At 42.1% G+C, this 17,359-nt stretch overlaps 1 protein-coding gene across 1 annotated transcript in view; it reads left to right on the top strand.

Moving 5' to 3' along the window:
- Positions 1 to 17,359, top strand: part of LOC121839353 (voltage-gated potassium channel subunit beta-2-like) — a 169,923-nt gene that overhangs the window by 112,187 nt on the left and 40,377 nt on the right. Inside the window, exon 10 of the mRNA XM_042297834.1 lies at positions 9,708 to 9,828. Within this exon, the coding sequence (XP_042153768.1) occupies positions 9,708 to 9,828 (121 nt within the window). The remainder of the gene's footprint in view (positions 1 to 9,707; positions 9,829 to 17,359) is intronic.

The following is a 17,359-nucleotide window of genomic DNA, read 5'->3' as shown; positions in this document are numbered from 1 at the left end:
AGTGAGCCATGTTTCCGTGAAGCAGAGAACGTTACAGTCTCTGATGTCCCTCTGGAATGCTACCCTTGCTCGGATTTCATCAACCTTGTTGTCAAGAGACTGGACATTGGCAAGAAGAATGCTGGGGAGTGGTGCACGATGTGCCCGTCTCCGGAGTCTGACCAGAAGACCGCTTCGTTTCCCTCTTTTTCTGAGTCGTTTTTTTTTTTTTGGTCGCTGCATGTGATCCACTCGGTTACACTGGTTGTAAGGCAGAACTCAGGATCCGCATCGCGAAAAACATATTCTTGGTCGTACTGATGGTGAGTTGACGCTGATCTTATATTCAGTAGTTCTTGTCGGCTGTATGTAAAGAAACCTAAGATGACCTGGGGTACTAGTGTAAGAAATAACACGTAAAAAACACGTTAACCTGGAGCCTGGCCAATCCAATGTGTAAAGAGTAACCTGGAGAGTGGGACACCTCCTAGCCAGTCCAATGAGTAAAGAGGTAAAGGGGGCAACCTCCTAGCCAGTCCAATGAGTAAAGAGGTAATGATGCACCTGGAGCGTGGGAAACCTCCTAGCCAGTCCAATGAGTAAAGAGGTGATGATGCACCTGGAGCATGGGGAACCTCCTAGCCAGTCCAATGGGTAAAGAGGTAATGATGCACCTGGAGCATGGGGAACCTTCTAGCCAGTCCAGTGAGTAACGAGTGACCTGGAGTGTGGAGAACCTCCTAGCCAGTCCAATGGGTAAAGAGGTAACGAGTGACCTGGAGCATGGGGAACCTCCTAGCCAGTCCAATGAGTAAAGAGGTAAAGCGTAACCTGGAGCCTGGCCAATCCAATGTGTAAAGAGTAACCTGGAGAGTGGGAAACCTCCTAGCCAGTCCAATGAGTAAAGAGGGACCTGGAGTTTAGGAAACCTCCTAGTCAGTCCAATGAGTAAAGAGGTAAAGGGGTAACCTCCTAGCCAGTCCAATGAGTAAAGAGGTAATGATGCACCTGGAGCATGGGGAACCTTCTAGCCAGTCCAATGAGTAAAGAGATAAAGGGGTAACCTCCTAGCCAGGCCAATGAGTAAAGAGGTAATGATGCACCTGGAGCATGGGGAACCTTCTAGCCAGTCCAATGAGTAAAGAGGAACCTGGAGTGTAGGAAACCTCCTAGTCAGTCCAATGAGCAACGAGGGACCTGGAGCTTGGGGAACCTCCTAGTCAGTCCAATGAGTAAAGAGGTAAAGGGGTAACCTCCTAGCCAGGCCAATGCGTAAAGAGGTAATGATGCACCTGGAGCATGGGGAACCTTCTAGCCAGTCCAATGAGTAAAGAGGGACCTGGAGTGTAGGAAACCTCCTAGTCAGTCCAATGACTAAAGAGGTACCTGGAGCATGGGGAACCTCCTAGCCAGTCCAATGAGTAAAGAGGTAAAGAGTAACCTAGAGTGTGGAGAAACTCCTAGCCAGTCCAGTGAGTAAAGAGGTAACGAGTGACCTGGAGCGTGGGGAACCTCCTAGCCAGTCCAGTGAGTAATGACGGATCTGGAGCGTGGGGAACTTCCTAGCCAGTCCAGTGAGTAATGACGGATCTGGAGCTTGGGGAACCTCCCAGCCAGTCCAATGAGTAAAGAGGTAAAGGTTAACCTGGAGCCTGGCCAATCCAATGTGTAAAGAGTAACCTGGAGAGTGGGAAACCTCCTAGCCAGTCCAATGAGTAAAGAGGTAAAGGGGGCAACCTCCTAGCCAGTCCAATGAGTAAAGAGGTAATGATGCACCTGGAGCGTGGGAAACCTCCTAGCCAGTCCAATGAGTAAAGAGGTAAAGGGGGGAACCTCCTAGCCAGTCCAATGAGTAAAGAGGTAATGATGCACCTGGAGCGTGGGAAACCTCCTAGCCAGTCCAATGAGTAAAGAGGTGATGATGCACCTGGAGCATGGGGAACCTCCTAGCCAGTCCAATGGGTAAAGAGGTAATGAAGCACCTGGAGCATGGGGAACCTTCTAGCCAGTCCAGTGAGTAATGAGGGATCTGGAGCATGGGGAACCTCCCAGCCAGTCCAATGAGTAAAGAGGTAAAGAGTGACCTGGAGCGTAGAGAACCTCCTAGCCAGTCCAATGAGTAAAGAGGTAAAGAGTAACCTGGAGAGTGGGAAACCTCCTAGCCAGTCCAATGAGTAAAGAGGTAAAGGGGGTAACCTCCTAGCCAGTCCAATGAGTAAAGAGGTAATGATGCACCTGGAGCATGGGGAACCTTCTAGCCAGTCTAATGAGTAAAGAGGGACCTGGAGCTTGGGAACCTCCTAGTCGGTCCAATGAGTAAAGAGGTAAAGGGGTGACCTCCATTCCAGTCCAATGAGTAACGGGGACCTGGAGCTTGGGGATCTCCTAGTCAGTCCAATGAGTAAAGAGGTAAAGGGGGTAACCTCCTAGCCAGGCCAATGCGTAAAGAGGTAATGATGCACCTGGAGCATGGGGAACCTTCTAGCCAGTCCAATGAGTAAAGAGGGACCTGGAGTGTAGGAAACCTCCTAGTCAGTCCAATGACTAAAGAGTTACCTGGAGCATGGGGAAGCTCCTAGCCAGTCCAATGAGTAAAGAGGTAACGAGTGACCTGGAGTGTGGAGAACCTCCTAGCCAATCCAATGAGTAAAGAGGTAAAGCGTAACCTGGAGCCTGGCCAATCCAATGTGTAAAGAGTAACCTGGAGAGTGGGAAACCTTCTAGCCAGTCCAATGAGTAAAGAGGTAAAGAGGGACCTGGAGCGTAGGGAATCTCCTAGCAGTCCAATGAGTAAAGAGGGACCTGGAGCGTAGGGAATCTCCTAGCAGTCCAATGAGAAAAGTGGTAAAGAGGGACCTGGAGCGTAGGGAATCTCCTAGCAGTCCAATGAGAAAAGAGGTACCTGGAGCGTAGGGAATCTCCTAGACTGTCCTTTGTGTAAAGAGGTAACGAGTGTGGGGAACCTCCTGGCCAGTCAGGTGAGTAAAGAGGTAATGAGGGACCTGGAGCTTAGGGAACCTCCTATCCGGTCCAATGAGTAAAGAGGTAAAGGGGTAACCTCCTAGTCGGTCCAATGAGTAAAGAGGTAACGAGGATCTGGAGCATGGGGAACCTCCTAGCCAGTCCAATGAGTAAAGAGGGACCTGGAGTGTGGGAAACCTCCTAGTCAGTCAATTGAGTAAAGAGGTGAAGGGGGTAACCTCCTAGTCGGTCCAATGAGTAAAGAGGTAAAGGGGTAACCTCCTAGCCAGTCCAATGAGTAAAGAGGTAAAGAGGGACTTGGAGAGTGGGAAGCCTCCTAGCCAGTCCAATGAGTAAAGAGGTAAAGGGGTAACCTCCTAGCCAGTCCAATGCGTAAAGAGGTAATGATGCACCTGGAGCATGGGGAAACTTCTAGCCAGTCTAATGAGTAAAGAGGGACCTGGAACTTGGGGAACCTCCTAGTCGGTCCAATGAGTAAAGAGGTTAAGGGGGCATAACCTCCTTGCCAGTCCAATGAGTAACGAGGGACCTGGAGCTTGGGGAACCTCTTAGTCAGTCCAATGAGTAAAGAGGTAAAGGGGGTAACCTCCTAGCCAGGCCAATGCGTAAAGAGGTAATGATGCACCTGGAGCATGGGGAACCTTCTAGCCAGTCCAATGAGTAAAGAGGGACCTGGAGTGTAGGAAACCTCCTAGTCAGTCCAATGACTAAAGAGGTACCTGGAGCATGGGGAAGCTCCTAGCCAGTCCAACGAGTAAAGAGGTAACGAGTGACCTGGAGTGTGGAGAACCTCCTAGCCAGTCCAATGGGTAAAGAGGTAACGAGTGACCTGGAGCATGGGGAACCTCCTAGCCAGTCCAATGAGTAAAGAGGTAAAGCGTAACCTGGAGCCTGGCCAATCCAATGTGTAAAGAGTAACCTGGAGAGTGGGAAACCTTCTAGCCAGTCCAATGAGTAAAGAGGTAAAGAGGGACCTGGAGCGTAGGGAATCTCCTAGCAGTCCAATGAGTAAAGAGGACCTGGAGCGTAGGGAATCTCCTAGCAGTCCAATGAGAAAAGTGGTAAAGAGGGACCTGGAGCGTAGGGAATCTCCTAGCAGTCCAATGAGAAAAGAGGTACCTGGAGCGTAGGGAATCTCCTAGACTGTCCTTTGTGTAAAGAGGTAACGAGTGTGGGGAACCTCCTGGCCAGTCAGGTGAGTAAAGAGGTAATGAGGGACCTGGAGCTTAGGGAACCTCCTATCCGGTCCAATGAGTAAAGAGGTAATGATGCACCTGGAGCATGGGGAACCTTCTAGCCAGTCCAGTGAGTAATGAGGGATCTGGAGCATGGGGAACCTCCCAGCCAGTCCAATGAGTAAAGAGGTAAAGAGTAACCTGGAGAGTGGGAAACCTCCTAGCCAGTCCAATGAGTAAAGAGGTAAAGGGGGTAACCTCCTAGCCAGTCCAATGAGTAAAGAGGTAAAGGGGGTAACCTCCTGACCAGTCCAATGAGTAAAGAGGTAATGATGCACCTGGAGCATGGGGAACCTTCTAGCCAGTCTAATGAGTAAAGAGGGACCTGGAGCTTGGGGAACCTCCTAGTCGGTCCAATGAGTAAAGAGGTAAAGGGGGTGACCTCCTTTCCAGTCCAATGAGTAACGGGGGACCTGGAGCTTGGGGAACCTCCTAGTCAGTCCAATGAGTAAAGAGGTAAAGGGGGTAACCTCCTAGCCAGGCCAATGCGTAAAGAGGTAATGATGCACCTGGAGCATGGGGAACCTTCTAGCCAGTCCAATGAGTAAAGAGGGACCTGGAGTGTAGGAAACCTCCTAGTCAGTCCAATGACTAAAGAGTTACCTGGAGCATGGGGAAGCTCCTAGCCAGTCCAATGAGTAAAGAGGTAACGAGTGACCTGGAGTGTGGAGAACCTCCTAGCCAATCCAATGAGTAAAGAGGTAAAGCGTAACCTGGAGCCTGGCCAATCCAATGTGTAAAGAGTAACCTGGAGAGTGGGAAACCTTCTAGCCAGTCCAATGAGTAAAGAGGTAAAGAGGGACCTGGAGCGTAGGGAATCTCCTAGCAGTCCAATGAGTAAAGAGGGACCTGGAGCGTAGGGAATCTCCTAGCAGTCCAATGAGAAAAGTGGTAAAGAGGGACCTGGAGCGTAGGGAATCTCCTAGCAGTCCAATGAGAAAAGAGGTACCTGGAGCGTAGGGAATCTCCTAGACTGTCCTTTGTGTAAAGAGGTAACGAGTGTGGGGAACCTCCTGGCCAGTCAGGTGAGTAAAGAGGTAATGAGGGACCTGGAGCTTAGGGAACCTCCTATCCGGTCCAATGAGTAAAGAGGTAAAGGGGTAACCTCCTAGTCGGTCCAATGAGTAAAGAGGTAACGAGGGATCTGGAGCATGGGGAACCTCCTAGCCAGTCCAATGAGTAAAGAGGTAAAGAGGGACTTGGAGAGTGGGAAACCTCCTAGTCAGTCAATTGAGTAAAGAGGTGAAGGGGGTAACCTCCTAGTCGGTCCAATGAGTAAAGAGGTAAAGGGGTAACCTCCTAGCCAGTCCAATGAGTAAAGAGGTAAAGAGGGACTTGGAGAGTGGGAAGCCTCCTAGCCAGTCCAATGAGTAAAGAGGTAAAGGGGGTAACCTCCTAGCCAGTCCAATGAGTAAAGAGGTAATGATGCACCTGGAGCATGGGGAACCTTCTAGCCAGTCTAATGAGTAAAGAGGTAATGATGCACCTGGAGCATGGGGAAACTTCTAGCCAGTCTAATGAGTAAAGAGGGACCTGGAACTTGGGGAACCTCCTAGTCGGTCCAATGAGTAAAGAGGTTAAGGGGGTAACCTCCTTGCCAGTCCAATGAGTAACGAGGGACCTGGAGCTTGGGGAACCTCTTAGTCAGTCCAATGAGTAAAGAGGTAAAGGGGGTAACCTCCTAGCCAGGCCAATGCGTAAAGAGGTAATGATGCACCTGGAGCATGGGGAACCTTCTAGCCAGTCCAATGAGTAAAGAGGGACCTGGAGTGTAGGAAACCTCCTAGTCAGTCCAATGACTAAAGAGGTACCTGGAGCATGGGGAAGCTCCTAGCCAGTCCAACGAGTAAAGAGGTAACGAGTGACCTGGAGTGTGGAGAACCTCCTAGCCAGTCCAATGGGTAAAGAGGTAACGAGTGACCTGGAGCATGGGGAACCTCCTAGCCAGTCCAATGAGTAAAGAGGTAAAGCGTAACCTGGCCAAGCCTGGCCAATCCAATGTGTAAAGAGTAACCTGGAGAGTGGGAAACCTCCTAGCCAGTCCAATGAGTAAAGAGGGACCTGGAGTTTAGGAAACCTCCTAGTCAGTCCAATGAGTAAAGAGGTAAAGGGGGTAACCTCCTAGCCAGTCCAATGAGTAAAGAGGTAATGATGCACCTGGAGCATGGGGAACCTTCTAGCCAGTCCAATGAGTAAAGAGATAAAGGGGGTAACCTCCTAGCCAGTCCAATGAGTAAAGAGGTAATGATGCACCTGGAGCATGGGGAACCTTCTAGCCAGTCCAATGAGTAAAGAGGAACCTGGAGTGTAGGAAACCTCCTAGTCAGTCCAATGAGTAACGAGGGACCTGGAGCTTGGGGAACCTCCTAGTCAGTCCAATGAGTAAAGAGGTAAAGGGGGTAACCTCCTAGCCAGGCCAATGCGTAAAGAGGTAATGATGCACCTGGAGCATGGGGAACCTTCTAGCCAGTCCAATGAGTAAAGAGGGACCTGGAGTGTAGGAAACCTCCTAGTCAGTCCAATGACTAAAGAGGTACCTGGAGCATGGGGAAGCTCCTAGCCAGTCCAACGAGTAAAGAGGTAACGAGTGACCTGGAGTGTGGAGAACCTCCTAGCCAGTCCAATGGGTAAAGAGGTAACGAGTGACCTGGAGCATGGGGAACCTCCTAGCCAGTCCAATGAGTAAAGAGGTAAAGCGTAACCTGGAGCCTGGCCAATCCAATGTGTAAAGAGTAACCTGGAGAGTGGGAAACCTCCTAGCCAGTCCAATGAGTAAAGAGGTAAAGAGGGACCTGGAGCGTAGGGAATCTCCTAGCAGTCCAATGAGTAAAGAGGGACCTGGAGTGTAGGGAATCTCCTAGCAGTCCAATGAGAAAAGAGGGTCCTGGAGCGTAGGGAATCTCCTAGCAGTCCAATGAGAAAAGAGGTACCTGGAGCGTAGGGAATCTCCTAGACTGTCCTTTGTGTAAAGAGGTAACGAGTGTGGGGAACCTCCTGGCCAGTCAGGTGAGTAAAGAGGTAAAGAGTGGCCTGGAGTGTCGGGAACCTCCTGGCCAGTCCTATGAGTTGGACATTATTCCATTTGTGTCAAATTTTTCAAAACCCTCAATGAAGCTCAACTCTATTGTTAAGAAACATTTTGAGGAGACAGAATCGATTTTAACCATGGAAACCATCCAAATTAATTTCAGCATTTAGGAGAAACAAGAACCTCAAAGACATATTGGTGAATGTTTCCTTGGATAATGGGAAAGCGCAAGTTAACCCTCATTTTAGATATATCAAATACCTGAAAAATAAATATATGGGATTGGGGGCTCCGGTTTGGCAGAACTTCCAGCTGGAGTCCTTCAATCTGGTCTATGTGACAGACTGTAACAGACTGTATGCAGGAGAACCCAAATATCAATTACTGAAACGTCTAAAACAAAACATGTATTGCATAGAGAGAGTGGATAAAATGTCAGAAATATATATATCCACTTTCGTACTCATGGAAAAGAGCACATATCTATCTCTGGCCTTGAGTCGGGGATGGGGTGGTCAAAGGCCCAAAGATTGGCAGCAGAGAAAAGGTGGATTACCAAATTGGGCACACCCCCATCGGTCTCAAGGAGACTGACTAAAGTCCCTGACAAAGGCACTTAGCGCCAACTGTTTTATGCTTTGATGGGAATGTAGGCCGTCTGGTGACCAGTTTGGAGTTTTCTGTGGTACCAATCAATCTATTTTGACAATGTATTAAAATGATACCTTGGTTTTAACTGGAGATTCATAGAATGAGAAGGGTAATTGTCTATGTGCCCGCTGTACTCTTGAGGGTAACAGCTTATTTTCCCCTTAACCTTAACCCTAACCCCAACCATAACCCTAACCTTAACCTTAACCTTAACCCTAACCATTAACCTTAACCCTAACCTTAACCTTAACCCTAACCATTAACCCTAACCCTAACCTTAACCCTAACCTTAACCCTAACCTTAACCTTAACCCTAACCTTAACCTTAACCTTAACCCTAACCATTAACCCTAACCTTAACCTTAACCTTAACCCTAACCATTAACCCAAACCTTAACCCTAACCTTAACCTTAACCTCAACTCTAACCTTAACCCTAACCTTAACCTTAACCTCAACTCTAACCTTAACCCTAACCTTAAACTTAACCCTAACCTTAACCTTAACCCTAACCTTAACCCTAACCTTAACCCTAACCTTAACCTTAACCTTAACCTTAACCCTAACCATTAACCCAAACCTCAACTCTAACCTTAACCCTAACCTCAACTCTAACCTTAGCCCTAACCTTAACCCTAACCTTAACCCTAACCCTAACCCTAACCCTAACCTTAACCCTAACCCTAACCCTAACCTTAACCATTAACCCTAACCCTAACCCTAACCCTTAACCCTAACCCTAACCTTAACTCTAACCTTAACCCTAACCTTAACCCCTAACCTTAACCCTAACCTTAACCCCTAACCTTAACCCTAACCTTAACCTTAATACATTCATCCCTTGGGGGATTCCAATTATGTACTTAATTATTTGTTTATTTAATTGATCCAGTTTTTATGTGTTTTTATTTGTTTTAAAGTTAAACCTTTTTACCCTCAGCACTTTATCAATAATTGTCTTCCTCCTGTTGATGAACTGTTGTGGGTGACCCCTCAGAGCTCTCTGCCTCTCATGTTCTCCTCTCCAGACCTGTTGTTGAACTGTTGTGGGTGACCCCTCAGAGCTCTCTGTCTCTCATGTTCTCCCACCCTCTCCAGACCTGTTGTTGAACTGTTGTGGGGTGACCCCTCAGAGCTCTCTGCCTCTCATGTTCTCCCACCCTCACCAGACAGGTCGAATGTACAATATAGAAACAGGGCAGAAAGTTGCAAAAGGCCCGTGCAACCCAAGGTTTGATACCAACATAAACGTAAGCCCTCTTAACCCTAACCCTGAACCTAACCCTAACCCTAAAACTAACCCTAACCCAACCCAAGGTTTGATACCAACATAAACGTAAGCCCTCTTAACCCTAACCCTGAACCTAACCCTAACCCTAAAACTAACCCTAACCCAACCCAAGGTTTGATACCAACATAAACATAAGCCCTCTTAACCCTAACCCTGAACCTAACCCTAAAACTAAACCTAACCCTAAACCTAACCCTAACCCTAACCCTAAACCTAACCCTAAACCTAACCCTAAACCTAACCCCAACCCTAAACCTATCCCTAAATTTAACCCTAAACCTAACCCTAACCCTAAACCTAACCCTAACCCTAACCCTAACCCCAACCCTAAACCAGACATCATGATTTGACGTGTGGTACTTCTCACTTTCAGTTTAGAAATCTATGTTGCATTCCTTTCTAACTTTTCTGTGTCACTTTCTCACTGTGTGTGTGTGTGTGTGTGTGTGTGTGTGTGTGTGTGTGTGTGTGTGTGTGTGTGTGTGTGTGTGTGTGTGTGTGTGTGTGTGTGTGTGTGTGTGTGTGTGTGTGTGTGTGTGTAGGAGGCATACTCAGTAGCGCGGCAGTTCAACCTCATCCCTCCAGTGTGTGAGCAGGCAGAATACCACTACTACCACAGAGACAAGGTGGAGGTCCAGCTACCTGAACTATACCACAAGATAGGTACTGTACACACACACACACAACAGTGGATCTCTTTAGCACAAAAAAATAAAAATATGAAAGACAGATAATTCACTTTACTGAATCACATGTTAAATGACGTAGCTGCAAGCTGTCTGTGTTTACATCCTCTCAGTCCAATCACCATAGACTGTTATAGTAGAGGGAGAGAGGTTATATCCCTCTCAGTCCAATCACCACAGACTGTTATAGTAGAGAGGGAGAGAGGTTATATCCCTCTCAGTCCGATCACCATAGACTGTTATAGTAGAGGGAGAGAGGTTACAGAGAAAAGGGTAGGGGACTAGGTAGAGGTTCACACTGCTACAGTAGAGGGAGAGAGGTTACAGAGAAAAGGGTGGGGGACTAGCTGGAGGTTCAGATCTCCTGGAGAGGTACCCTCCTGTAGCTTATCAAGCAGCTAATTATTAGACACAGGTGAACAAGATTAGGGTTGGAGAAAACCTAAAAGATGGTAATTCTCCAAGAGCCCTGAATCAGATCATACTGGATGTTGTGTTAAGTCTGTGGATTCCATCTTCTTCTGGTCATCCTCATCATGGTACTCCAGACCTCGGGGGCCTGATTGGGTCATCCTCATCGTGGTACTCCAGACCTCTGGGCCTGATTGGGTCATCCTCATCGTGGTACTACAGATCTCTGGGCCTGATTGGTGACACACTTCTTACACTGCCCCAGCTAACACACCTGAATTAACTAATAAACTAACCCCAGCTAACACACCTGAATAAACTAATTAACTAATAAACTAACCCCAGCTAACACACCTGAATAAACTAATTAACTAATAAACTAACCCCAGCTAACACACCTGAATAAACGAATTAACTAATAATCTAACCCTAACCCCAGCTAACACACCTGAATAAACTAATGAACTAATAAACTAACCCCAGCTAACACACCTGAAAAAAACGAATTAACTAATAAACTAACCCCAGCTAACACACCTGCATAAACAAATGAACTAATAAACTAACCCCAGCTAACACACCTGAATAAACTAATAAACTAATAAACTAACCCTAAACCCCAAATAACACACCTGAATAAACAAATTAACTAATAAACTAACCCTAACCCCAGCTAACACACCTGAATAAACTAAATAACTAAAAAACTAACCCCAGCTAACATACCTGAATAAACTAATTAACTAATAAACTAACCCTAACCCCAGCTAACACACCTGAATAAACTAATTAACTAATAAACTAACCCTAACCCCAGCTAACACACCTGAATAAACTAATTAACTAATAAACTAACCCTAACCCCAGCTAACACACCTGAATAAACTAAATAACTAATAAACTAACCCCAGCTAACACACCTGAATAAACTAATTAACTAATAAACTAACCCCAGCTAACACACCTGAATAAACTAATGAACTAATAAACTAACCCCAGCTAACACACCTGAAAAAAACGAATTAACTAATAAACTAACCCCAGCTAACACACCTGCATAAACAAATGAACTAATAAACTAACCCCAGCTAACACACCTGAATAAACTAATAAACTAATAAACTAACCCTAACTCCAAATAACACACCTGAATAAACTCATTAACTAATAATCTAACCCTAACCCCAGTTAACACATCTGAATAAACTAATGAACTAATAAACTAACCCCAGCTAACACACCTGAAATAAACGAATTAACTAATAAACTAACCCCAGCTAACACACCTGAATAAACTAATAAACTAACCCTAACTCCAAATAACACACCTGAATAAACAAATTAACTAATAAACTAACCCCAGCTAACACACCTGAATAAACTCATTAACTAATAATCTAACCCTAACCCCAGTTAACACACCTGAATAAACTAATAAACTAATAAACTAACCCTAAACCCCAAATAACACACCTGAATAAACTAATGAACTAATAAACTAACCCCAGCTAACACACCTGAATAAACAAATTAACTAATAAACCAACTCCAGCTAACACACCTGAATAAACTAATTAACTAATAAACTAACCCTAACCCCAGCTAACACACCTGAATAAACTAATTAACTAATAAACTAACCCCAGCTAACACACCTGAATAAACTAATGAACTAATAAACTAACCCCAGCTAACACACCTGAATAAACTAATAAACTAATAAACTAACCCTAACCCCAACTAACACACCTGAATAAACTAATGAACTAATAAACTAACCCCAGCTAACACACCTGAAAAAAACGAATTAACTAATAAACTAACCCCAGCTAACACACCTGCATAAACAAATGAACTAATAAACTAACCCCAGCTAACACACCTGAATAAACTAATAAACTAATAAACTAACCCTAAACCCCAAATAACACACCTGAATAAACAAATTAACTAATAAACTAACCCTAACCCCAGCTAACACACCTGAATAAACTAAATAACTAAAAACTAACCCCAGCTAACATACCTGAATAAACTAATTAACTAATAAACTAACCCTAACCCCAGCTAACACACCTGAATAAACTAATTAACTAATAAACTAACCCTAACCCCAGCTAACACACCTGAATAAACTAATTAACTAATAAACTAACCCTAACCCCAGCTAACACACCTGAATAAACTAAATAACTAATAAACTAACCCCAGCTAACACACCTGAATAAACCTAATAAACTAACCCCAGCTAACACACCTGAATAAACTAATGAACTAATAAACTAACCCCAGCTAACACACCTGTATAAACAGAATGAACTAATAAACTAACCCCAGCTAACACACCTGAATAAACTAATTAACTAATAAACTAACCCCAGCTAACACACCTGAATAAACTAATGAACTAATAAACTAACCCCAGCTAACACACCTGAATAAACTCATTAACTAATAATCTAACCCTAACCCCAGTTAACACATCTGAATAAACTAATGAACTAATAAACTAACCCCAGCTAACACACCTGAAATAAACGAATTAACTAATAAACTAACCCCAGCTAACACACCTGAATAAACTAATAAACTAACCCTAACTCCAAATAACACACCTGAATAAACAAATTAACTAATAAACTAACCCTAACCCCAGCTAACACACCTGAATAAACGAAATAACTAATAAAATAACCCCAGCTAACACACCTGAATAAACTAATGAACTAATAAACTAACCCCAGCTAACACACCTGAATAAACTAATGAACTAATAAACTAACCCCAGCTAACACACCTGAATAAACAAATTAACTAATAAACCAACTCCAGCTAACACACCTGAATAAACTAATTAACTAATAAACTAACCCTAACCCCAGCTAACACACCTGAATAAACTAATTAACTAATAATCTAACCCTAACCCCAGTTAACACACCTGAATAAACTAATAAACTAATAAACTAACCCTAAACCCCAAATAACACACCTGAATAAACAAATTAACTAATAAACTAAACCTAACCCCAGCTAACACACCTGAATAAACTAAATAACTAAAAAACTAACCCCAGCTAACATACCTGAATAAACTAATTAACTAATAAACTAACCCTAACCCCAGCTAACACACCTGAATAAACTAATTAACTAATAAACTAACCCTAACGCCAGCTAACACACCTGAATAAACTAATTAACTAATAAACTAACCCTAACCCCAGCTAACACACCTGAATAAACTAAATAACTAATAAACTAACCCCAGCTAACACACCTGAATAAACTAATGAACTAATAAACTAACCCCAGCTAACACACCTGAATAAACTAATAAACTAATAAACTAACCCCAGCTAACACACCTGAAAAAACGAATGAACTAATAAACTAACCCCAGCTAACACACCTGAATAAACAAATGAACTAATAAACTAACCCACACCTGAAAAAAACGAATTAACTAATAAACTACCTGCATAAACAAATGAACTAATAAACTAACCCAGGCTAACACACCTGAATAAACTAATAAACTAATAAACTAACCCTAACCCCAAATAACACACCTGAATAAACTAATAAACTAACAAACTAACCCTAACCCCAGCTAACACACCTGAATAATCTAATGAACTAATAAACTAACCCCAGCTAACACACCTGAATAAACTAATGAACTAATAAACTAACCCCAGCTAACACACCTGAATAAACTAATGAACTAATAAACTAACCCCAGCTAACACACCTGAATAAACTAATTAACTAATAAACTAACCCCAGCTAATACACCTGTATAAACTAATTAACTAATAAAGTAACCCTAGCTAACACACACAAATGAACTAATAAACTAACCCTAACCCAGCTAACACACCTGAATAAACAAATTAACTAATAAACTAACCCAGCTAACACACCTGAATAAACTAATAAACTAATAAACAAACCCTAACCCCAGCTAACACACCTGAATAAACTAATTAACTAATAAACCAACCCCAGCTAACACACCTGAATAAACGAATTAACTAATAAACCAACCCCAGCTAACACACCTGAATAAACTAATTAACTAATGAACTAACCCTAACCCCAGCTAACACACCTGAATAAATTAATTAACTAATAAACTAACCCTAACCCCAGCTTACACACCTGAATAAACTAAATAACTAATAAACTATCCCCAGCAAACACACCTGAATAAACTAATAAACTAATAAACTAACCCTAACCCCAGCTAACACACCTGAATAAACTAATGAACTAATAAACTAACCCTAACCCCAGCTAACACACCTGAATAAACGAATTAACTAATAAACTAACCCCAGCTAACATACCTGAATAAACTAATGAACTAATAAACTAACCCTAACCCCAGCTAACACACCTGAATAAACTAATTAACTAATAAACTAACCCTAACCCCAGCTAACACACCTGAATAAACTAAATAACTAATAAACCAACTCCAGCTAACACACCTGAATAAACTAATGAACTAATAAACTAACCCCAGCTAACACACCTGAATAAGCTAATTAACTAATAAACTAACCCCAGCTAATACACCTGTATAAACTAATTAACTAATAAAGTAACCCTAGCTAACACACCCGAATAAACTAATGAACTAATAAACTAACCCTAACCCAGCTAACACACCTGAATAAACAAATTAACTAATAAACTAACCCAGCTAACACACCTGAATAAACTAATAAACTAATAAACAAACCCTAACCCCAGCTAACACACCTGAATAAACGAATTAACTAATAAACCAACCCCAGCTAACACACCTGAATAAACTAATGAACTAATATACTAACCCCAGCTAACACACCTGAATAAACTAATTAACTAATAAACCAACTCCAGCTAACACACCTGAATAAACTAATGAACTAATAAACTAACCCCAGCTAACACACCTGAATAAACTAATTAACTAATAAACTAACCCCAGCTAACACACCTGAATAAACTAATGAACTAATAAACTAACCCCAGCTAACACACCTGAATAAACTAAATAACTAATAAACTAACCCTAACCCCAGCTAACACACCTGAATAAACTAATTAACTAATAAACTAACCCCAGCTAACATACCTGAATAAACTAATTAACTAATAAACTAACCCTAACCCCAGGTAACACACCTGAATAAACTAATTAACTAATAAACTAACCCTAACCCCAGCTAACACACCTGAATAAACTAAATAACTAATAAACCAACTCCAGCTAACACACCTGAATAAACTAATGAACTAATAAACTAACCCCAGCTAACACACCTGAATAAGCTAATTAACTAATAAACTAACCCCAGCTAATACACCTGTATAAACTAATTAACTAATAAAGTAACCCTAGCTAACACACCCGAATAAACTAATGAACTAATAAACTAACCCTAACCCAGCTAACACACCTGAATAAACAAATTAACTAATAAACTAACCCAGCTAACACACCTGAATAAACTAATGAACTAATAAACTAACCCTAACCCCAGCTAACACACCTGAATAAACAAATTAACTAATAAACTAACCCCAGCTAACACACCTGAATAAACTAATTAACTAATAAACCAACTCCAGCTAACACACCTGAATAAACTAATGAACTAATAAACTAACCCCAGCTAACACACCTGAATAAACTAATTAACTAATAAACTAACCCCAGCTAACACACCTGAATAAACTAATGAACTAATAGACTAACCCCAGCTAACACACCTGAATGGACGAATTAACTAATAAACTAACCCCAGCTAACACACCTGAATAAACTAATGAACTAATAAAGTAACCCCAGCTAACACAACTGAATAAACTAATTAACTAATAAACTAAACCCAGTTAATACACCTGTATAAACTAATTAACTAATAAAGTAACCCTAGCTAACATACCTGAATAAACTAATGAACTAATAAACTAACCCCAGCTAACACACATGAATATACTAAATAACTAATAAACTAACCCCAGCTAACACACCTGAATAAACTAATGAACTAATAGACTAACCCCAGCTAACACACCTGAATAAACTAATGAACTAATAAACTAACCCCAGCTAACACACCTGAATAAACTAATTAACTAATAAACTAACCCAGCTAATACACCTGTATAAACTAATTAACTAATAAAGTAACCCTAGCTAACACACCTGAATAAACTAATGAACTAATAAACTAACCCCAGCTAACACACCTGAAAAAAACGAATTAACTAATAAACTAACCCCAGCTAACACACCTGCATAAACAAATGAACTAATAAACTAACCCCAGCTAACACACCTGAATAAACTAATAAACTAATAAACTAACCCTAACCCCAAATAACACACCTGAATAAACTAATAAACTAACAAACTAACCCTAACCCCAGCTAACACACCTGAATAATCTAATGAACTAATAAACTAACCCCAGCTAACACACCTGAATAAACTCATTAACTAATAATCTAACCCTAACCCCAGTTAACACATCTGAATAAACTAATGAACTAATAAACTAACCCCAGCTAACACACCTGAAATAAACGAATTAACTAATAAACTAACCCCAGCTAACACACCTGAATAAACTCATTAACTAATAATCTAACCCTAACCCCAGTTAACACATCTGAATAAACTAATGAACTAATAAACTAACCCCAGCTAACACACCTGAAATAAACGAATTAACTAATAAACTAACCCCAGCTAACACACCTGAATAAACTAATAAACTAATAAACTAACCCTAACTCCAAATAACACACCTGAATAAACGAATTAACTAATAAACTAACCCTAACCCCAGCTAACACACCTGAATAAACGAAATAACTAATAAAATAACCCCAGCTAACACACCTGAATAAACTAATGAACTAATAAACTAACCCCAGCTAACACACCTGAATAAACTAATGAACTAATAAACTAACCCCAGCTAACACACCTGAATAAACAAATTAACTAATAAACCAACTCCAGCTAACACACCTGAATAAAATAATTAACTAATAAACCAACTCCAGCTAACACACCTGAATAAACTAATTTA

Source organism: Oncorhynchus tshawytscha, linkage group LG15 (assembly GCF_018296145.1).
Source record: "Oncorhynchus tshawytscha isolate Ot180627B linkage group LG15, Otsh_v2.0, whole genome shotgun sequence".
Classification (NCBI taxonomy): domain Eukaryota; kingdom Metazoa; phylum Chordata; class Actinopteri; order Salmoniformes; family Salmonidae; genus Oncorhynchus; species Oncorhynchus tshawytscha.
The sequence above is the reverse complement of the archived record's forward strand: the minus strand, read 5'-3'. Positions and strand labels throughout refer to the sequence as shown.